The 23,285-nt window shown below is 45.6% G+C and overlaps 1 protein-coding gene and 1 long non-coding RNA gene across 4 annotated transcripts; one reads left to right on the forward strand and one right to left on the reverse strand.

Moving 5' to 3' along the window:
• Positions 1–565: 565 nt before the first annotated feature.
• Positions 566–8,359, forward strand: LOC127025429 (uncharacterized). Of its 2 annotated transcripts, XR_007767671.1 has the most exons (4): positions 566–622; positions 2,666–2,812; positions 3,416–3,610; positions 8,295–8,359. It is a non-coding gene; the product is annotated as an uncharacterized LOC127025429 (long non-coding RNA). The 2 variants fall into 2 exon arrangements; XR_007767670.1 differs by lacking the exon at positions 566–622 and having other exon boundaries at positions 2,617–2,812.
• On the reverse strand, positions 3,704–23,152 carry MAU2 (MAU2 sister chromatid cohesion factor). Of its 2 annotated transcripts, XR_007767669.1 has the most exons (20): positions 22,724–23,152; positions 22,610–22,627; positions 22,287–22,352; positions 21,493–21,588; positions 19,733–19,827; positions 19,164–19,191; positions 18,518–18,673; positions 17,832–17,978; positions 17,269–17,359; positions 16,499–16,602; positions 15,387–15,464; positions 14,731–14,796; positions 14,358–14,441; positions 13,316–13,365; positions 12,991–13,068; positions 12,412–12,523; positions 11,723–11,813; positions 9,849–9,976; positions 7,469–8,363; positions 3,704–5,086 (listed from the first exon to the last, which is right to left on the reverse strand). XR_007767669.1 is itself a non-coding variant. In XM_050910399.1 (19 exons), exons 1-19 carry the CDS (start codon positions 23,150–23,152, stop codon positions 8,289–8,291), a joined length of 1,992 nt encoding a protein of 663 aa, XP_050766356.1. In that variant the 3' UTR covers positions 3,704–8,288. The 2 variants fall into 2 exon arrangements, 1 of the variants encoding a protein (XP_050766356.1); XM_050910399.1 differs by having other exon boundaries at positions 3,704–8,363.
• Positions 23,153–23,285: the final 133 nt, after the last annotated feature.

The following is a 23,285-nucleotide window of genomic DNA, read 5'->3' on the forward strand; positions in this document are numbered from 1 at the left end:
CGCGCGCAGGGAGACCCGCCTCGCGCCGGGCTCCCTCCCTCCCTCCCTCCCTCCCCCCCCCCCCCCCGCCCCGTGCCGCCCCGCGCGCCGCCGGCGGCGCGGGACTCCCGGGGTGGCGCGCGCGCCACCAACCGTCACCTCCTCGGGACGCTTTTCCCGCCCACCCCGGTTGCTAGGCAGATTTGGACAAACTTGCGCCTCCGCGCGCCTCGCCCCGCCTCCCGCTCGGGCTTTTGGGGGTGTGTGTGGGGTGGGGTGGGTTTTTTTATTTTTTTGAAACGAGGTACGGACGGCTGCGACGCCCAATGAAAAACTGGGGTTGCGCGCCCCGCTAGCCAATCGCAGCAAGGGCCCGCCTTCGGCCCGCCCCCGTACTAAGCGGTGAGGAAAAGAGGCGGGGCGGCCTCTTGATTGACGAGCAGCCTGGCCAGTGAACTCCGCGTGGCGCTCGGCGGGTGGGGGAACGGAAGCCAATGCGCGGTGCGGCGCACGGGGAGGGGGCGTGGCCCGCGGCCGGGCCGGGCTGTGAGGCGCGGGGCTCGGCCGCCCCCCGCGACCCGGGCACCGCGGCGGGGCAGGGCCCCCCCCCTCCTCGCCCGGCACCGCGCCGAGGCCGACTGAGGTGATGCGCTGCCCGCGGGGAGGGGCCGGAGCCGCCGGCCGCGCTGAGAGGCCCCGCCGGCGGCCCTTATCCGCCCGCGTAGGCCGGCCTGGGGCCTCAGATAGGGGCCGGCAGCGGGGTCGCTCGCTCCGTGAGGCGGCGGGAGGCCGGGGGGGGGGGGGGAAGGCGGGCCGCGCCTCTCCGGGGGCTCCGCAGCCCGAGGCCTCCGCCGGGGAAGAGCCTTCGCGGTCCCCGAGCCGCCGTAGCGTCGCGGACCCGTCCCCGCGGGGCGGGGGGGGTGTGTGAAGGGGGGGGGGGCAGGACGCGGGGCCCGCAGCAGCAGCCGGTGGCAGCGGCAAGCCCCGGCAAGCCGTCCGGGGGCCGCGCAGCCGGCGGGCGTCCGCGGTTGTGGTGACTCATCCCCGCTTCCTCCGCGGATCTGGGTCGGGGTGCGCAGACGTTTTCATGCCATCGGCCGCACCTCTGACAGGGCCCCGATACGATCGTTCCCGCGGGAGCTGGCGAAGGGATGTTAACCCTTCTGCTGCGGGCCCTCGGCCGGGCTCGGGGGATCCTTCGCCGTGTTCAGGGTTTACGTGGTGCTTGGCACCACGGCGGGTGGGATTATCCGAGTGCACCTGGCCAAGCCAATGCATAGAAACGGGAACAAAGGAATTAATAAATTAACTTTCCCCATGAGACTCCCTGAACAACTGTATTTGTACAAAAAATGTCTTCTGAGCTGCCAGCTCGCAACCGACCTTCACTGTCTCTGACATAAGCCTCAGGACTTCTTATTCAGCATTTTTAGACACCTGCGAGTGAGCTTGTTCTTAGAAGGAAAAAAAAAATCGTCTTGGGTGAAGCAAGTTTATGATCGAGGGTAAATAAAGTGACAGGAACTGCACTTTATTTATAATGCCAGCACCAATCTTTCATCAATTATTTTCCACATACAGCTTCTTATAGGATTAGATGCAGCTTCATATCAGGTTATTCAGGTGCTTGTTTCAAAAGAGTAAAAGCAAGATAATGCTTATTGTCTTCATTCATAATTGTTAATAAGCATAAATCGGTATGCTTCCCATTTTACTAGGGTAGGGAAGGCAGAAGGCATGTAATCAAGGCTTTTGCAAGAAAAGAGCAGTAGAACCAGACCTAGAATCCAGGCCTCATCCCTCCCTCTCCAGCACTGCTCCTGGACCGTATTCCGCCTGCGGTCAGGAAAGTTCCAACATACTCAACTTTTCGTAGCTGTTTTCCACTCTAGATTAAAGATTCACAATTTCTGTTAACAAATTTGGGCTCAATATCCTTCATGTAAGACTGAACACAAGTTTTCTTGTTATAAAGTACCTTCCTCCACCCTTTGTACAAGACAGTTTTAGCTACAAATAACTAAGGGTTCATAGCGCAGCTCACAACCAGTTGTTACTCTGGTTAATGACTTCTCCCAAAGCACTAAAAGCCACTGGCTTCACCTCAGGCCATTCAAAACTTTACAGTTAACTACTAGGGGCTCAATCCTTCTGAAGTGATGCTTTAATCCACACAGGAACACACACAGATGCGTGCATCTCAACTTGCTTCACTTGCTGTGTCATCAGGAGAGTTTCAAAACAGGTCTAGCATGAGATGCATTATATTACCTAGAAGCTAGGTAAATTTATTTCCAAAAATCTCTTCAATAACTTTTTCCTTGTCCTGGTTGGCCAGAATTTTACCGAGGTGATAGCAAGCTTTGCCACCTGCAAAGGCAGTATCCAGTAGTCCGAGCAAACATTGGAAGATCTGTTTTCTCCTTTATGTTTCAACCATGCTAAGGGGTTACGTGGAATAAGCTAAAGAAGAGCAAAAATACTTGGCAAAAGAAAACTTACAGTCGCTTGTTGTGCAGCAGGCTGGCATCTTAATTTTGCTTTGTCAGCTCGTGACAAGCCTCTACGCAGTAAAATACAAAGAGGATCTACTCTGGATGCGTCTCCAGATCTATTAGGCAAGTACCAAAGTTTTGTACCTCTTGCTAATGTATTTTAGATGTTTCACATGGACTTCTGCCACTAGGTACATCCTCTGCGAGGAGCTGCTTCGGAGGAGCTTCCAGAGTCAGGCCTGAGAGCAGATGAACAAGGCAGAACGGAGAGAAGGTGGCGATAGCTCAGTTTATGCCAGATGCAATTTTTTCTGAGGAAGGAACTGCAGATAACTAGGGTAAGGAGACTGGAGCATCAGCATAGCTGACTCTTATTTTCGACAGAAAGGAAGCTGCCATTGGGGTTAAAATTTTCATATAGTGAGTAACTTGTTGGAACAGAACCTACTCGGCTTCTATGATGAAATTCAGGGGACTAGCTTAGCAGCTCAGATGACATTTTGGAATGGGACAGTACGCAGTAAGTTTTAAAATTTTTAGTTTCTTCAAAGTTTTACTTGCAGACAAATTAATTCAGCAGTTTTCTTCTTCCTTTTAAGTTTAAGCTCAAAATGTAAAAATACCTGCCAGAAAATTTTGGGATACAAGACACCAAAAACAATCTTCCATGAAACCAGATCCCATTTGTGAAGATCCAATATAGCCAGCATCCTTCTTGACAGCGCAACTGCAGTGAAAAATACTTCTGTCCTAGACCAAATAAGAAAAATTCCAGGTGTTTGACCAATCCACAAAAGCCTTGTTTTATCCCAGACACCTGCCAGGGTTCCAGCCGCCTGCCGAGCGGGTTCACAGCCACCCGCAGCCATCTCCAGCGTGCTAAAGCGAGCAGTCAGGTCAGGTGGACATTTTCAAGCAGGAAATTCTGGTTCTCGTTCCAGGCAGGAGCCCTCAGCCCGGGTGCAGGCAGAGCAGCGATCTATCCCCGCTCCCCGCCGGCCAGCCCTCCGCAGGCAGCCGCAGCGCTTTCTCTTTTCATGCACCAACTAGCACGCACCCTCTGTGGCTTCCTGCCCTCCTGTCCCACAGCCAGGACGGGGCCTTAAACAACTTCTAACGCCGGGCTGGGCGATGGGGTAAGTCACTGTTGCCACATAAAACTTGTCCTTTGTCGGCAGGATTGCTTGCAGATCAACTAAAGGAATTACTATTCTACAAACTGCTAGAAGAAGTAAAATTAAACTTTATTTAAAAATTCTTCTAATATAGAAAACGAGAGGAAGCAAAGGCAACAAAGTAATGCCCCCGGTTCCATCTCATTACATGAGTTACTGTATTTACAGCTTCAGGAAGGAGCACAGGCAGAAGGTACACATCCTGCTACTTATGGAGAACTACAAACATGTAACAATACATTGTACAAACCTGACATAACATTTAAAGGTTCACTGCAGGAAACAATTAAATACACTTGCTAAGACAGACAGTAGAAGAGCACAGACAGGTGTTATTTCATCCTGATTTCTCCAAGTGTTCTGTACAGCCTAAACTACCGACACGACTTCCTTCTCACTCACTCACCACCACTGTGGCAAGAACTGCCGTACATTACGGAAACGGGTTTATTCAGCATGGCTGGGAGAGGTCAGTAATCTCCCAAGTAAAATGGGACATTACTGAACTCCTCCTAGCATAATTTTACTTTCTGGAGGATTTGGAAAAACTGAATAAAATTAAAGGAGTGAAGTAACATGGAATACATTGTGCTGAACTCCACGTGTCCGCAGGCAGCACAGCAACTTAAGGCCCTAACATTTTATCAATGTCAATTTTTGCTGTGGTGTCACGGTGAGTGCACGTATGGGATTGACAGTGAATGAACTTCATGATTTTTATTTTTTTTTTTTTTTTTTAAATTCCCCAGCCGCCAGATTGATCTAGATTTCCTGTGTGCGTGGGCCTTTCTGATGTTCATACTGTAGGAAATGAAATACAACAGGCAAACACTTCTTCAGACTGCATTCTCTATACATATATAAGTTTTTACACTATCTACAAAACAGTGATTAGATGCTTCTGTGTAAGTTCTTGCTACTCATTTAAAAATACTAGAGACAAAACTGTACAGTTCTCTAAATTACATCTTTAGAAGAATAATTTTTTTAGAAGTTCATAAAAGACTTCATGTTTGTTTCTATAGAGAATTAAATGATTGGACAAGAAAGATTAGAAATATGTTGTTCAAATCAAGTGAGACAGACCAAGCACTTAACAGAACATTATTTGTAAACTGTAAACTTCTAGTTCTCTGTTCAACTTTACATACGCATTTGAAAATTAGGAAGAACTTCAGTTATGAGGTCCTTGTTTTAATCTCTGCTACATACAAAAGATACTGAAAAGCAAAAACTATTAAATAATTTAATATACAAGTGTAGTTAAAAAGCACTGTACATTCTAACAAATGTACATTGAATTTTAGAGATGGAAAATCACCGAGTTATGTTCAAATTTACATGATTTTTGACATTCTGTGATGGGAAGAGGACTCTGGAAATGGAGCAGAGTTCTGGACTCCACGGGGCTGTGGGTGAGTGCGGCCGAGTGCTGTTCTGCACAAAAGAAAAGCCCAGGTGAAGCTGGCTTGTCACAGACAGGGAAATCCCAGGTTGTTCCTCCTGACATTACAGATTCAGCTACCACGTTTAGCAAATGGTTCCTGTTAAAAACCTGAGCGCACTTACATCAGAAGCAAGCAGGCAGCCTTTCCCTCAAGTACTTCCTTCCCTCCCGAGAACAGACCAGCAAGGGATTTGAACTACAAAGCAGCCTGGTTCGCACACAAGTACCGACAACGAGAAGCCAGAAAATCGCCACTGCGAATTGCTCTCCTGCAACACAATCTTCAGCTCTGCAGGTCCCCGAGCAGCAAGATGAGGTCAGGAGATGTGGCTACCTGAACAGGCACTGGTGGACATCTCACTTGCTGCAAAATGCTTTTCTTAAACTCGGCCCAAACCACAGCTCTCTGGAGTTGGGATTTTTTAATATTGCTGTGTAGAAGCAGCAGTTTTTTGGCCAACATTTAAAGCAATTTATTACAGTTGTGATGGGCATGTAACCGGTTAAATAACAGCCTCAGATTGGATGACAAAAGACAAAAAAGAATGCTTGGATTACCCGAATGGGACTCTAGCAGATTTTAAAGTACATCTTTTTCAGTTACTAGTCATTCCTCAGCTGCGAAGAGCACTGTCAAGAAAACGGCCATTGCATTTAGGTGCTTAAAAACAGGTACCAAGTTCTTGCAACTCGGTGACTTATGGAGGGAACAGCCAAAGAGAGATACTGCTTCCCATACACACACAAAAAAGGGAAAGACTTAAAAATAAGTATCAATATTCCCAAGGTAGGATTTACCTGATCATTCCTATCACAGTCCAAGCACATCAGCTGTTGAGCTGATGAAGTTGTTCTGTCTCTAACAGACGCCTGCAGCACAGCCAAGCTATCTCAGACCAACAAGTGGAGCGAGCGTGAACCCACCTCCTCTCGCCCTGAGCCAGGGCCACACGGGCAGCGCGCTGCCACCGAGGGGCTGGCATGGAGACGGGCTCCCGCCCCTGGTGCTGCGAGCCTGGCAGCTTCCATGGGAATGCCGCAGCAGGCCGGCTGTCAGCTCTGCGATGCAAAGCCTTCGAGGGGACAGGAGACCACGAGAGCCGGGTGGCAGACACAGAACACGATCTCGATGAGCAAGCGGTGCAGAACAGGGTCCCTCTGCGTGGATTCTCCCTGTATTTGGTACCTCCAAATACCCTGTACGCTAACTCACAAATTTCTTTCCTGGTTTTTTGAGTTCTAAGGGAGACTTTAAACAGCACTGAATTTTTTTCTTGCAAAGCCAGTAATAAGACTCTCTCCCTATACCAATATTGAGGCCATGTTTTCCCCGTTGGAGATTTAACAAGGCCTAAAATATACCTGGCTTCTGCAAGAGTAAATGTCTCGGAACAGGATCGAGATCGGCATCGCATGTCCAGTAGAAGAAACACAAAATCCTATTTTGGTAATTGGACAAGCACTTGTCCCCTTAATATCCTTCAGTAGTAAAAATTGAGGGGTTTGAATTACAAAAAGCAAGTGTCTGTGAGCTGTTGCTAGACAGGGGGACAAGACTTTGAAAAAGAATGACCATTGGGGGTTGGACTAGATGATCTTTAAGGTCCCTTCCAACCCAAACCATTCTATGATTAAAGACAGATTTCACAGTATTCCTTCTACAATAAAAGTTCTAAAGGTTTGAGGGGGTCAAATATTTCCTCTAAAGTATTCTCCTCCTCCCTCAGGAAAAGAAGCAATCACAGAAAGCCCTACACAAGTAATTTTTCTGGCAGATTCCTTTTCCCTCCCTCTTTTAAGTTGGGAGATAAATATGCAGAGCTACCAAGAGAGAAAAACACCTTTATTCAACCCCATGAACCTCGCAAGCTTTACATGGCACTATGACGGACTGGCACAGGTCCTTGCTATAAAGCTGCTGATGCTTCATGGAATTAACAACTCTCATACTGCTTTCTGCAGAACAAACTTGGGCCACATCCCTCCTGTTTTGAGACAGCTGCAGAGGCACAGGCAAACGCAGTGAGAATTCACAGCTGAAGAGTTCAAAGAACTGAGTAGAACAGGAAAGCTAACACAGAAAAGTTTGGAAATGTTAAGTTTTTGCCAAGGGCAAAGACTACAGTTTAGTTTTTATCATAAGCCTCTGGCTTATATTGGATCTGGGTTTTAACCACCTAGTTTAACTCTGACTTGTAAAAATCATTAAGGCACAGATGCTGCCTTCCCTTGGTGAGGCTGCAGTGAAGATGCAAAACACTTTCCTAGTTGCTTGGCCACAGAGGGACTAGACAGGAGGGCAAGAACTTTCCTCCTTCCGTACAAATCACGACAAAGCGGCAGAGATGGAGAGAGCTGTGGTTCTGCCTTACCCCGTGCGGGACTGGACATCAATGCAGGGAGACAGAAGGAAGACCCTCGCAGGGACGAAGCGGTGGCACATTGTCGCACACTCGTGAATCCGGGAGGTGAAACCTGCTCCTCTGACAACAGCGCACGTCTGCTCCGCTCAGCCCGGAGGCCACCCCGAGGACCCTAACGCACCCCCCGGCTGCAAACACTGCCTTTCAGAACTTGGATCTCGCCAATCTCATCCTTACCTTCGCTGCAAGGCTACGAACAGCACTGGCAACGACTTGCAGACAATGAGAAGGAAAGGATATTACCTCAGAAACTAAATTTAGAACTTTAGGGCACCCTACAATCAATCATGATTTAATCCAATTATTCCCAGGAGTGGAAGGGCGCAGAAAACATTAAAACTGGCATGCGTCGTACTTCAGGGAAGGTTTAAGTATTTCGAATACAATTGGTATTCAAAGCTGCCTGAGTCCTCTTCATCTTCTGTGACAATTTTTAAGAAGTAGGTATCTAACAATTTAAGGAACAAGTGTCCTTTGGACTAAACCTTAATTCTCAGTAAGAGGAAAGCAGATTAAAACCAGTAGGTATATACACACTAGCTGTATATTCACACACATTATGTAAAAGCAGCTTAAAATGCCCTTCTCACTTTGCAAGTCTATGAAATGTACGTTGTCTTTATGCAATCTGTTTCCTACAAGGCCCTCACTAGAAGAGGAATTTGCTGCCTTTTCTTTGAAGAAAAGATTTTGCATGAATTTTTTCTCCTTTTTTGGCTTTTTTTTTTTTTTTCCTTGTTAAACACACTGTCCTGATAGTTATGCTTTTTCACAGGAGACTGGCCAGGCTGGTGGTGGGTCCGTTCTGTGCCTGGAACTGTACAGGAGGTGGTCCATCTGTCCACTGAAAGATAACAAACAGCATGAAAATCCCACAGCCGCTGCCTGGGGAAGGGAGGAACGGCAGCGAGGCCAGAGGAAGGAGCTCGCCATACAGACGTTCACTACCTTGAGATAATTAAAGATTTCATCACGAGAAGTTGCCTGTCAGGTTTGACTTTGTTTTACATGCGTGGAGCTCCTGTCCCTTGAACAGTATTTCTTTCGAAGCCACTCTACATGCCCGTCATTCCAAACCTAGCTGACTCCTGTGCTGAATCCAGGGTCAATGGCAATCGAGTGAAAGCATTTCTTGCTCTTACAGGTAAACGTCTGACCGTCCAAACACGGGAAACCGTGACTTGCACAAATGAGGGACCTAACTTGAGATGTGTTCGAGCCCATTACGCACTGCAGCTATAGTGTTTCCAGAGCAAGTAAAGCCTCTGGTTCTCATTCATTTCATTACTAAACTATTTTCCTCTCACATTAGTCAAAAATCTTCTAAAGTGGGCAGATTTAATATTTGTTTCTTAATCCTCTTCCCCCTCCAGATTTTTAATCCAGCGTAGATTATGCAAAAGCCAGCAATGGCAAGCAAAGACGGGGGAGGCGGGAGCACTGGCTCGTGTCTCTGGGACTGCGCTCACCTGTGGAGGCAGGCACCCGGCTGCGGGCGTCTCTCAACACGGGCCAGCTCGCAAGCACTTTCATTCTCACGAGTCTTGGGATCCCTTTGCGAGCAAAGCCAGCAAATAGCATCTTCCCCTTGGCCTTTTTTCCCCCCTTTCTTCTCCCCAAAAGGGAATGTTGGGAAAAAGATGGCAAGTTCCTCGCATCTCGCATTCCCATTTGGACATTATTTCAGTCCAGAACAGTAAATTATCTTACGCCCTCACTGAGTTGCAGCTTAGGAAACCATTCTGTATTTTTAAAACGCTGTTAAAGATGTTTCTGACAGGAAGGACATCAATATTTGAAATCCCAAAAAAGTTGCACCTTAAGACAATGGCTATGCAGACATCCAATGGTATATTAACTGGAAATTCAGATTTATAGGTAAGTCGTAAAAAAACAACTTAGGAATGCTACAGTAACGGTAGAAACTGTACTTTTAGCAGTGTACAACAAAGCATTCCCCAGAACAAGGCAGACTGGGTGACCTAAACATTAAAATTAAACCTGAGAACATAGTAAGTTTCTTTCAAAAGCAATAGTTGTCACCAAAATGAAGTGGCTACCTGCTACAAAAGCCATTTTTAAAAAAAATTACGTTCTGGTGTACCAAGAAAACACTTCTAAAAACAAAGACCATACCCACCAAATAACCTTTATAAAAATTAACTAATTGAGCCACATTTCCTTTTCCCAGTTTAAATACTAGGAAGTAGACTGAATTTTGGCAACTTACTGACAAGTGTGCTCAGCAGAAGAAGGGAATAGTAAAGGAAAGCCAAGCACGTTGTTTTGCCTCAAAAACGCTCATAACTCCAAGATGAAGGTTGCTTACCGTGATTAGATTGTGTTCTGGAAGACTGCATGCTTCAATGTGGTCCTGGAGGAGCTGTTGTGAGAAGTTTTGATGCATCTGTGCCGCCTCGTGTGCATCCATGGCGTTTCCACAGGCTTTGTTCAGGTCTGAAAGACAAGAGCGTCGCCTGCTCACCAAGAAACACTCTCTGTACCTGTTTTCAACTGACCGGCTCTCTTAGCTGAAAAGACTGCTCCCTATATTTGATGAATCCAATAATTGATTTAAACAGCCAATATACCAAAGTCATGTCACTGCTGAATGAAAACCCCTTTTAAGGGAAGCAGGGGCATACAGGGAACCTGAAGCCTTCCCTTTTCCAATAGCATTGGCAGCGCACGTTGCAAGATTTGGTGTTATTTTAGCTTCCAACTATTAAAAATGACATTACAATAGCTTTAGGAGGAGGAAGCAAACTCCTCACTCCAACAGAAGCCCCTGTGCAGTTTGTATTTCGTATTTTTAGTTTCCAGCACCATCTAGTGGGACCAGGAAAGGCTCGCGGGTCTCCCACTGCAGCTCCACGATTCGGCAACACAGGCTTCAGAGGTCAAGCCACACTTGTTTTTGTGTGTGAATCCTTGCTTTTGGGGGATTACAGAAGCCTCCTGCTTCGCATACCCCGAAAGCTGATCCTAGCGTCTTGTTTTCCCGTGAGGTTTACTCACAGGTATTAGCTCAGTCAGATTTAAGACTGGTAACCTAAGAATCACACAATTTCAGCTATAAATTACAAGCAGCACAGCGTGGCAGGGGCTGAGACGCTGCACCTCCTATCGATGAACACGTGGTTGTATTTTGTTCTTCCTCATCAAGGACCTTTTCTTCAAGAGTAGGTCATTAGTTCTATAGAGGAAGCTCTTAGGAAAAATCAAAGCAGAACGGAAACCGCCTCTCGCTGTTCCCAGGCTAGTGGATACCACCCGAGGCAAGAGCAGCTGAACACGGGGTGGTGTTTCATCTACAGCGGATTCACCATTGTACTATCGGCATGTTCTGTATGTGAGCTACCACTTGGAAATGAATAAGAAAAGTATTTCAATTGTCTGGAAGCGCTTTTGTAGCGAAGGCAACAGCAAAGCAGAAAATAAGCCTGGCCCACAGTGCTCAACGCAGAGCGCCACGCTTAGAGTAAACATAACAATTTAATATAAATTGAAGCTGCAGGGTAAGTTCTTGGAAAAAGGGTAGAGTTGCTGCTTTATTTTCTAGCGAGAGCAAATCAATTGCAGCATTAATGTTGACGGTCTGCCAAGAAGCTAGTCAATATTTGAACAAAGCATCCTGGGGCCTGTGTAAGTCAGATTAAACAATATTTATGTACGAAGTGATATAATAGTCTCTCATATTTATTAAAGCCCATACACAGAAGCAAAGCCTAAGTGAAACTTAATCAAATGTTTACTACAATTGGAACCACAGTCAAAGAAAAGCAGAGCAGCAGCAGCATAGATGCTACATGGGTGCGAACCGGAGCCCTTTCCAAGCGGTCACCGGTTCAGCTGTTTATATCATAAACTGCCGGCCAGCAACAGCAGGAGAAGCCCGACGGCTGCCTCGCCCCTGTCACCCGGGGATGCTGGAGCTCTGCAGGGCCTCCTCCCCCAGGCGTCTTACAGCCCCCCCCAAAAACCACCTGCAGTATCCGACAGCAGTGCCAGAGCTGCAGATCGGTAACTGCAAGAACCATCTTGCACTTCTAGCAGTATTTTGTAAGCCCGGGCAGTCTCTCATTTAGTCTCTCGGCGAGTGCTGGCATTGGCACATGTCCCCGTACTCAATCCCCAGGTAGCAGCAATGGGCTCTTTGCTGCCTTTTTTTTTTTTCAAGTACAAGACCTTTACCTAACTTACCTCTCAACAGAGCTGAAGACCACAGCTGCACGGACATATCTGGTATCTTGCTTGCAAGCTGCATGGCTGGTACTACCATATTATTACTTTCCTGGTGAAGAGCAGATATCAAAATAAAATGGATATTTCCCCCCCCCCTTGCAAATACACATTACATAGAGATGTTAAATTTGTGACGAAAAATTTGTCTACTTTAATTGCTGCCATGTTCTAGCCAACAAGTGGAAGCGCTTCATGGGACAATAACCCAAACACATCATATCCCAAGCTGTCTGGAATTCTGCTCTGTCCTAGGAATTACGGTTTCTATGTTGTGCAAGATAATAGAAATATTTCACACATTCTGGCACACGGTGAGAATTAAGGAGCTTGTACCCACAATTCCTTCCAAAACAATCCAGTTGAATGATGTTATTTGTCCTTTATTCAGCTCCTTTTTTCAAGCGATTTCAGGCACTATAGAAACACACACTTCCAGAACAGACCAAACACTACTACTTTGTTAAAGTGTTATTAAACATGCAAATTACAGCTACAGAATTACGTAAGTCAATAAGCTGCCCACTTTTAGTGGGACACCAATAAACAAGCATCCTTAAAATAAGATTAATTTCACAAAATGCCCTGATTTTCTTTGGCAAATGACAAGTCAAACATTTACACGGTAATACCAGACAGTGAAGGCTTACCCTGTGATTCCCTAACACATAGAATATATGACCCAGGAGTACGAGAGAACATGCTGTTAATCGATTCAAGTCTTCTGCATTTGACATTTTCAGTGTCTCTCGCAAAAATCGTCTACCAAAACAGAGCAAAAATAAAGTGTTTTAAAAACTCTACTTTCCCTCCAGTATGTAAGAAACATCATTAAGAACTGAATGAATCCAACTGGCAAATATTAGCACTCAGGAATAAATGTGTGCTGCAGGTGACCTTAAACAAAGCCCTTAATTCCCAAACCTCACCTTTCATTTAGCAAAAATGACTATAATACAGGTCCTCCTTTGAAAAGCTTTTGTTTCAGATGTGCCACTGCAGAACACTGCACAAGTATTATTATTAGCATTCAGAACCAAAGAGATCTAAACTGAACAGTTTCACGGTATTTTCCCCTAAGTAAAAAACAGAAGGTTGACTAAATCCACCGGGAGAAGAGCTAGCAGGTTTGAAAGCAGGGCCTCGGGGTTTTCATTTTTATCTTAAAAAGCTCGATTTAGTTTCTCCTTTCCCCCCCCCACCTTCCAAGCGCACCGATTTATACTCACTTTGCCTCATTGTATCTTCCTTGAAAGAAGGAGAACAGACCTCGGATGTAGAAAGCCGCTGCTCGAAGACAGTGAGAGCTACGGACAAAGCAACGCATTGAAATCTAGGCATTGTGCAGCGATTACACGCATTACAGACAGATTTCTAGGAATTTGCCTAATAATCAAATCTCCAAACAAAACATTATATTTAACACGTGGTCAGAACTTCTGCCTTGAAAAGAATTTGATTATTTTGTTTTCTTTTAAAAAAAGCCTGCTACAAATCCAGTATTACCATCACCACTGCAACATCAGCATGTAGAGAAGTTTCTGGAATTCTCACCTCACAGGAAAATTATGGTCTGGATTTATCCTTTCCAATAAGCTGTAAAGCTACAGAGTAGGAGGAGAAAAGAAAGATAATCAGCGTTTCTCACATACACAGGCTTACAGTACTGACAGCAAATGTTTTTATAGGCAGTGCACATCAAAATGGTGCAGGTCACCACAAACACGCTCAAGTTTACTTGTACTGGTTAGATCATAGCACAAACATTCCAGTATTAGGAGTTTTCATGCCCGTTTTGATCCTAAAATCAAGTTTTACACAAAATATGCTCTCTCAGACTTTATAGAACTCCCTACACAGTGTTAGTATTTCCTCAGAAAAGTTGTAGCAGTCGTATCCAACTGAGCTGTTCGAGACCCAAATGAATGTTCCATCAGATTTGCTATTTAATTAAAACCAGAAATCAACTAAGCAAAAAAAAAAGTCAACATTTTTAATTACTATTTTTGCTCTCTAAGCTTTTTAACAAAGTACTGTCTGCTTGGTGAAAAAGTTCATTGACAGCCTCTTCACAAGAAACCTGCAAGCACGTCTCTGAAAAGTTACTACCGAGGGATCAGACACGTCACAGAATGCACGCAGCTGAATTTTTGCATTAATATGGCTTCAGGCACACCGCTGAAGCAAAATGAACACACACATGCACATACCTATTTCTGGACGTTTAGTTAAATCTTGCTAGGTTTTTATGTAATCTAATAAAACCCCTAAACAGATGGAAACTGAAGCGAACAGGTTGAATGAGTCAAGATGACAGAGTTAACCACACACTTCACATCGGGAAGCTTGCCCTCCCGGTGCTGCAGAGAATTCTGCGTGCGATCCAGAACACTCTGCTGCGGTGGTATGCAGCTAGGCCAGCTGATGCCACTGGTTCTTCACCGTTAATTGACACTACCCTGATTAAGGAGTTGCCTGGCTGCCAGACAAGGCACCGCTTTGCAAAAATGCTCAGAAAAAAAGAATCCAAGCACAGCAGCAGTTTTCTCTCCAAGAAAGTTCTGACTTCTAGAACGACAGTCAGAAACCAGCTTACCTCTTGATGCCGGTTGCCTTCCCTGATGTACACGCTGGCTAGGTTTGTCACAATAAATGCCCACAGTTCTTGATGTGTCGTGAGCTAAAACAAACAAGATACCAACAGCACAGTCAAATACTTCAGCATCTAACCCAGAATTTGCTCAGCCCATATAAATCACAGATTTGGCGTCTGACACTTTGCTATTAATAAATCCTCCTGACCTGAATTGTGATCAGCATAGGAAAAAAAAATGAGCTAGTGCAACTAATATAGATGATCTCCAGATTTCCCTTCCAACCTCAACTGTTCAGTGACCCACACAACAATTGCAACAAGCCCATTTCCACCCTGAACATCCATAGTAAATAGTTTGGGAAGAAAATCTTACCCTCAGTGCTGTAGTAAATTGTGCTTCTGCATTGTCCATGCAATTAACAGAAATGCAGTAGAGCCCCTGTAGAAGACATGATATTTCTAAGGTAACGCATGATACAATTATAGCAAGCCGAGAATGCAAAGAAGAAAGGCACGCACAAAACCACAGACATCTCAGGATATTAGCAGGAAAAAAGGTAACCGACAAGTCTTAGTTTTCCTTGGCTCTGGGAAAAACAAGCAATTTCTACACACAGTCCTTCAAAATAGTACGTTCCTGTAAAAAACGCCCCATTTATCTAAGAAAACCCTCGTAATTTCTTACAATACTCAAACAGCAATGCTACGTAAATTCTTCCCCTTACACAGTTCCCCCAACATACCGTCTCAAATGTGCACAGTATAAATCTCATGTATTTACCTTGCATGCTAACTATCATGCTACACGTCACTTATTTTAAAAAGAGATTTAAGCCTTTGGCAGGCTTAAATAACACTGGGTGTGAGTCCCCACAGCAGGGCTGGCAATTGGTAACGCAGACCCCGTCACTCAGCAGGAAATCTTGCTGTCTGCCTCACTACGTTCTCATTAGTTACTCGTGATGAGTATGAGTCTTGGGTACGGTCTTCCAAAGACTCAAAAGTTTACTGCTAATCGTAGACACTTACTAATAGAGTGTGCAGCTGGGCAGCGTGATTAGAAAACAGTCGGGGAGACTGCTGGCAGAGCTGACAGACTTGTGAAATCTGTTAGAAAAAAAAGTAATATTTTAAGATACTTTTTCTCCATTTCTTTTTATGCTCTAAATCCGTCTACTTGCATCATACACGTCATCGTTTCAGCGATTGGTTCAAGAATCCTAAGTCATGCTCCTAGGTAAAAGCGGAGGCTAGACTTGCCTCAAGCCAAGGTACACGCACGCTGCTCCATGCACACTCCTCCCACGCAGACGCACACTCAAATTGGTTTTGAATTATTTGCTTTGCAGCAGCTCCACCATATGGTGGCACCACCTGCAAACCAAGTCACAGATCTCTTCTGACACGCTCAGAATCTGAGTTGGCACGCAACAGAAAAACGGGAATCAAAATCTTCCACAGGGTATGTGCTTGTGATGAGTTCTATGAGCCAGAACCAATGACTATTCTCTTAGCAGGCTAAATTTCCCCCCACCCCCCGAGCACACTCGTGAGAAGGCTGACAGCAGAGGTTGAGATGATACAGCAGTATGTCCTATAAATAAGGGGTGGATGAACAGGATTTAAAAATGACTGTGAGAATGGAAAAAAGCACAGTTCTTTCTTGCATTAAATAACACTGTCCCTCTCCTCCTTCCCCCCAAACTATGTAAGAGGAGGAAAGGACAGAAAGGCAGGGAACCTTAAAAACTGAGGAATACTTGGACGAGACAGGAACACAAAGCAGAAGGGTTAAGAGCCACTCTCAGGCAAGAATCTGAGGGAAGGGGAAGAAGACACCAGAGTCAGGCTGCAATGTACGATCAGGAAGGTGTCAGTTGTAGCCACCGATCAATTGCTGTTGACTCCACGACCAACTCCAAAGTGTTCTTAAGTAAAATATTTAGGAGGAGGCTAATTCCACGGCTTCAGAGCTGCGGTATCCTAAGCACCGTTAGGCCTGACTATATCCGTTAGTAGTTTAGCACTGTTGGAATCCCCATCTGAGCCCAAGTATCTTCCTCAAAACTGAAATTCCCGTGTTTTCAAAGCTATCACCGCATACATCCACAACTAGGGAAATGACGAAACCCCGTTTTTACCTCCTGCAATGCTGTGGCTTTGTGTCCCGTGACAAGCCGACACATGATAATGTGTTCCAACAAAATAACTTGGAATGATGACAAGATAGGACTGCAGTCCAACACTGAAAAGGGAACAAAAGTCATTCAGTAAGTGAGCTTCAGACAACATTAACATCCGAACCACGCAGCCTGCCCCACACCTAGCCAGCTTCCTCAATTGCAGGTGGTTCAGCAAGACTTCAATACAAAGACTCCTTTGTGGAAATCTAGAGTGATGTCTTTGGCTGGACCACCTGGTGTCCGAAGAGTCAGCACACTGCCCAGCTCCTCGTCCATGTGCCACAGGAAGGATGGCACAGGTTTCAAAAAAATTTAAAAAAAAAAGAACCAAAAAGCCCCAAAAACCCCACCAAACCCACGATGCCTGAACTGTCAGGAGCGGGAGCCTGAGCAGCAGTTAAGGAAAAACTCCTTGGGAACACAGACTCATTTTGAGAATCAAAAGCTTGGATAACCAAATACACGGACAATCAGAAAGGCAGCACGAAAATGCAGGTATTTACAGCCCCATTTACTGAGTCAGAATAAAAACTCCCAAAACTTGATTTCTGTATTCAAAGTAACTATCCAGTTTTAAAACAGAGCAAAGTTCTTAGATGCAGCAGAAACAGACTGACAGCAGGCTGTCCCAGTGAGCTAAGGCTGCTGTGGTTTTGGTTTTTTAGTTTAAATTAGCAACAAGTAATGGAATCTTGCGGCATCAGCTAAATTATAATCCTTGTCCTTACTTTTTAGCTTCTCTAGCTGCATGAGTGCTTTGTCTGTGTACTTCTGAGCCTTCTCCAGGTACCCTGCTTGCATGGAATGCATCACTGTCACCTGCCGGAAATCACAGGAAAGATTACAAAAAAAGATCTTTGCAAAGAGGAAAGGTCTGGGAGTTCACACAACTCCTCAGCCACCAGCTTTTTAAAATAAATTTTGACATCATTCAGGAGTATAATCATATTCAAGAAGCGGGGCAACTAGTTTCAGGAATTTGAAGTCAAGATTCTCGCTCTGTTGGTAAAAATAAGCCAACATACCTCTACTTTGTATGAGTTAATCCGATTCTATTTGGCTTGGATATTAATAAAGTTACATTCCAGTTTCCAGACTTCTTGCACAGACTCTTCAAACACTGCCATCACTGAAAGCAATAGTCTCACAGATGCTGTGGCAGAATTAAACTGCCAGCGTAACGTAAAGCAGCATATGGTCTGCAGAATCCATCGCTGCTGGCTCCAAGCAATTTTTAACCAATTCCTCATTAATTAGCAATATACATTAAGTAAAAAAAAGAGCTTCTCACCAAGTAGACAAGCACACACATGTGTTCCTTGGGCAGCCAGTGAAAGAGATCAGCGGGGTTGCTGGGCAGAATTTCATCATCGTGCAGCGTGGATATGGTCTGGATGCACTGCTGAAGCTGTTTCAGGCATGGCTTCACACTTTTCACCTGCGAAAGATGATTCACATCAGACATAGCTGCTGCAGCCCAGATGCCTGAACATTTACTTAGTTGGGAAAACTTGCCAGGCAATAAATAATCCCCACATTCAGGAAATTAGTTCATGCATAAATCACAACACTAGCATGACAGAACAGTGACTACTTTAGGCCCGTTCCAGGATTAACAACAATCAGCCCTTCATATTTGCATATAGGACCAACAGATGCTCAAAACGTTTTTCAAAATTATACACAAAGCCTGTTATCTCCACCACCATTACATGGAAGCAAGAGTGGCTGCCATGGTTATAAGCGTATCACAGTAAACCTTTCCTCGGGGAAGAAGAAATTAATGTAATTTCTTCGCTCCTCTTTTCATTGGTGATTAAAATCTACAGAAATTAAGTTTCATTAACAAAAAACATGGCGCAGCAAAAAAAAAAATCCCCCCAAATGACCTCAGTATAATAATCAGCTCCTTTTGAGGCAGTACTCTTTCTCCCCAGTTCTCACATGGGAACTATAAGCGGCACAACTCGCACGTACCTGCCCAGCATCCAGGTAATGCGTGACCTGCAGGACTAAGAAGAATACGCGTAACGACTCTTTCTGGATGGGGTTCCCTTGCCAGTTTTCAACTATCTGCCCGCAAAGAGTAAGGAGAGGGTGCACCTCCTGCAGCTTTCGTTCCATTAGAAGGAGCTATAGTGTAAAAGAAAAATTCACTATTTTTGTGCTAAACGGTTTAAACACTCAGAGAACCACAGCAGAGCCCCAGGTACATTGATCTATTTAAAACAAAAACAGACTCAAAGACATCTCGTTGCAAGAGCACCAGCCTTTTCACATGACCAGATTTTTCATCCCTAATTACAAGGGCTCCAGTGACAATTTGCAGTTATCCTTTTTCCTTCCAGAAAATTATTTGTCATAATTAATAAAGGAGAAAAAAAGCCAAACCTATTCACAAGAATTTCACAAGAATTCTTCAGACTTAAGGCTTATCCCAGATATATTTTAATACTGTGCTTGCTCATATGAACAGAACAGAATATATGGAGCACAGACAAGCATGCAAGATACCTTAAAACAAATAGCCTATGTTCAGGCAGGTGACATTCTATCGCTCTGTAATTTGCATTACACTAGTTAAACAAGTAAATAGTTTATTTAAAAAGTACATCCAACTTACCATCCCCTTGCTTAGCAGAAACAGTGCTCTGAAATGAAACAAAATGATGTCATGCTCAAAAAAAAAAGTTACCCAAACCACAATTGTATGTATAAACCCTGAGAAAAAAGTAAATCTGCTGTTCTCCCCCTCCAAGACAATAGACAAGAGAGTATTAAGGAACCTGCCACAGAAAGCACATTTAAAAGCTAGATGGAACAGTTCAATCATAGCCCCAGGAATCAAAATCCCAGCCTCTCAGGTTTGTATCCAAGCTTTGGACAGTTCCAGCTACAATAGTTTCTAAGGCCAAACCAGGCCACTGGAAAAACTTTTGCTGATAAAGACAATAAACAAAGGTCAGTTTGAAAAAAAGACTCTCCAGAGTCTTAGTGGACATTATCGGTTTTAAGAGAAAAAGGAAAGAGCTGGAGAAACTCTCAGATCTAAGAGAACACTCAGAAATACTGGTTTGCCTTTAAAACCCCCATAGCAATCACATCTCTAAATAAAACCAGAACATCTCTAAATAAAAAGTAGAGGAAACCGAAATATTTCCTGTGGGAAGGGAAAAGGTCCAGGGAACTCACCTGGTATACTCTGATCCTACTACCCGAGCATATTCTGCTCCAACTCCGAGAAGGTCACACGCAGATACTAAGTCTTTTTCAAGTGTATGTAGTTGCTGAAATGAAAAAAAGGCGGTTAAGAGATTGGCATTTTCTTTGTGAACCTAATTAGCAATTTTTAAAAATGTAATTACTCCTGTGCTTTACATGTGACAAGTGCTAAACTGGTACTTGTTAACTGTATCATCTGGTTTTAGACGCATTTTCCAGAAACACCTGGCATTCTCCAAAAAAAAGAAGTCTGTAACATTTCAAAGAAAATGTCTCAGCCCAGTTTCATACCACGCAAAGCTGTTACAATTCATTAAGACCACGTGCAGATCAGATCCCCACAGCTCCAATATAACCATGGACCGTTACATCGGAGTAACTGGAACAACAGAGCGTGTTTTCCAGCAAGAAGAGCAGAGAAAGTCTGCAAGGTATGTTTCAGGTGACGGGGAGGGGATGATGCAGCTGCCAGAGCGCCCCTCACCCCCTCCTGCCTGCCAACTTTTGGGCCTTTTCCAAACTCAGGTAGAAAGCCGCACAGTTGTAGAAGAACAGGCACCAAGGCAATGAGACACAGAGGCCTCTGCGGTCAAGCAAAAGCCAGAAAGGAAATACCACACAGAAGAGAAATCGGCAAAGAATGTCAAGCTTCGAGGAAGGATCCTATTCAGAGGGAGGCACTGAGAAAAAACGCTTAAGCTTCTTCTGAGTACTCAGGCATTAACTCATTGCAAAGTAAACATTTGTCCTTTAATCGATAGGAAAGTAAGGCTCTCCACAATTCACTGTTCCTGACCTACACAAAGGAGCTTGGCAATTCCTTTTCGACAAAGTTGGTCTGCTTGTTTAAGCTCATCAGGAAGGGGGAAAAGACAAGTACAGGTGACTATTAAGACAGTCTTCAAAGATAAAATTGCTTCCTAACTAGCTCTCTGCTGCAGAGTACCTGCAAAGAGCAATTAACTCCCTCAACTCTCGCGTTAAACACCTCGAGGCTCTTTAGGAACAGAGAAGAGGCATAACCTCGAAAAATAGGGGAAGTTCTTCAGCAACAATCTGCTCTTCCTGCTGATCAGTTAACTTTCTGGATATGCTCCCTAGCCTAATGCATGGGATCCCTCAGGAAAACCAGCACTTTAAGAGCAGTTACACAGCTGAAGACTGTAACAAACATTAAACACTGCAAATTCCAACATGCACCAGTTTATTCCTAGAAATGAAGACGGTCTGACCGTCACACTTAGAGCATATTACAGAACAGGACGAGTAACATTGCTTGGAGGCCTTTGCACCAGCTGCTTCTCCCATCCCAGTTCTGCTGTGTGCGCTAATTAGGTTGCAAACAATCAAAGGAACACTTCAGGTTGGCAAGCTCCAATTCCAGCAGGCTTTAAGAGAACATTTGCCCTTCCTGCAAGCCATAAGGTGGATTTTATTTTGCTCCACCTCTAAAGTTGTGTGTTACTAGTGCCCACAGGACGATCCTTGCTGCTTTCTTCCCCATCTGCCTTCAGCAGGTAAAAAGCGAGCCTTGATCCAATCCGCAGTCTACCAACGTATCGTTACTTTATAGCATGAACTTTTCTTCTTTTCTCTCTCCATTAACAGCAATGATTGGGGGGAGCGGGGGGAAAGGCATCCAAGCTCTTTTTAAGAAGAATAGATATTTTCTAGCCATTTTTTCCAGTCACAGTGCTACAGTAACATGGCTATCAATATAAACCACTTACTGCAAGTTGAAAAAGCAATCGACAGTGCCAGTACGGAGTCTGCTGTGAAATCTGAATGGCTTTGCGTAACAGAGGTTTTGCTGTATCCACTGAATTCTGAAACAGAAACATGCACCCTAGTCAACATAAAGAACAGGCTACTGGGAACTTCATCACTAACAATAACAACTTTTAAACTAGTTGTATTCTGTGTTGATCCCCCATTAAAGTCTCATAGGTCAGGAACCTTAAAACATGAAAAGCAACAAAATCAAGTATTTAACACGCAGGCCCACACATCTACACTTCACTGAAAGTCTGTTCAAAAGTATTAGCTATTTAACTCCTTTGGCCGCTATTCTAATATGCACTTTTTTCCTGCATGTGAGAGAAAAGGCAAACATTTGCTTTAGAGAAAGTAAAGACTACTTAAGGCTTTTCCGGAGAAAAAGAATAAAAATAGCCTAGGAACACAACAAAAGCCTGAGGAAAACCATCTACTTCCCTCCCTCCCCCAAATTAGCTTGTCTTTGTTTAAATGAGTGCTAAAGAAATACCTGGGCCAAGTAAACTTCCTTTGCTGTGGAAGACCTGCGTTGCAATTCCAGCAGCAACTTTCATGATAAGAAAGACCAGAAGTCTTTCAGGCTTACACTTTAGTACGCTATATTTACATTGCAGCTGACCTCTAAAAATTTCATAGATCCTATTACTAATAGCGATATACTACTCCAACACCAAAGACACCCAAATTAAATGCGGCTCTGCAGCCCCAGGACAACCAACAATTTCTGAAGTACTCTCGGTGCACTCACCTCCTGACAATACAGTTCGGACAGAAGGCTGGCTGCCTCAAACTTAACATCTTCAAACTGGGGAATCTAGCAGCATCAGAGTTAAGTAAATATTACACACTGTCTGGAAAACAGCAAGAGCCTGATGTCCAAAAACCCTTAACAGAACATACGCGTTAGGAAAGCAGCCCCCAACCACGGAAGGAGATTAAAAATACCAGCTAAATCCCCATCCCCAGGGCCAGGCTCTCTCTGCGGAGATGTTTTGTTATCGGAGCCCTCGCTGCAGGAGCGAGGTGGCCGGGCAGCGACGCTCCTCGCCCGGGCGGCCGGGAAAAGGATACTTGCTGGGATATCAACCACTGCAAGAGAAGACAGCGGGTTAGTCTGCAACCACCACAGGCCCTCCCTGCTGACGGCCCCCCCCCCCCGCTCCCCAGCCGCCTCCCCGGGCTCACCGCCTTCTCCAGGTGCCCGCGGGCCTGGTCGCCGTTGCGGGTGTGGTGGTAGAGGACGGAGCCGAGCTGGAGGTGGGTGCGGGCCTCCATGCGGGCCGGGGGCTTGCGGGGCAGCACGGCCTGCAGGCAGTGCACGCAGAGCCGCACCTTGGGCGGGCTCGACGTGCGGAAGTGCTCGGCCAGGCCCAGCAGCGCCAGGTACCACGACTCCCCCCCGGCCGCGCCGCCGCCCGACCCCGACCCCGGTGCGGGCCCAGCACCGCCACCGCCACCTCCTCCTCCGCCGGCCCCCCCGCCGCCTCCGCCACCCGCCTCCCCGGAGCCCGCCGCGCCGCCCGCCGCCGGCTGCGGCTGCTGCTGAGGCGGCGGTTGCTGCTGAGGGGCCGCGCCGGCCGCCGAGCCCGACGCGCCCGCCGCCACCGCCGCCATCTCAGGGCCGCCGCGACAACACGGGCGGGAGGGGAGGGGCGGGGGCGAGGAGCGGCGCGCGGGGGCCGACGGGATATGGAGTCCGCCCCGCCACCGCCACCGCCGCCCGCGCGGGCCGCTGGGAGGCGTCTGC

Source organism: Gymnogyps californianus, chromosome 24 (assembly GCF_018139145.2).
Source record: "Gymnogyps californianus isolate 813 chromosome 24, ASM1813914v2, whole genome shotgun sequence".
Lineage (NCBI taxonomy): Eukaryota > Metazoa > Chordata > Aves > Accipitriformes > Cathartidae > Gymnogyps > Gymnogyps californianus.

Coding starts and splice junctions, on each gene's coding strand:
- MAU2 (XM_050910399.1), bottom strand. CDS start 23,152: ATGGCGGCGGTGGCGGCGGGCGCGTCGGGCTCGGCGGCCGGCGCGGCC. Junction 18,674..19,163: donor TTCTGCTAAGCAAGGGGATG/GTAAGTTGGATG, acceptor TTTACACTATAG/CTCCTTCTAATGGAACGAAA. Junction 14,442..14,730: donor AATTTACTACAGCACTGAGG/GTAAGATTTTCT, acceptor TGTTTGTTTTAG/CTCACGACACATCAAGAACT.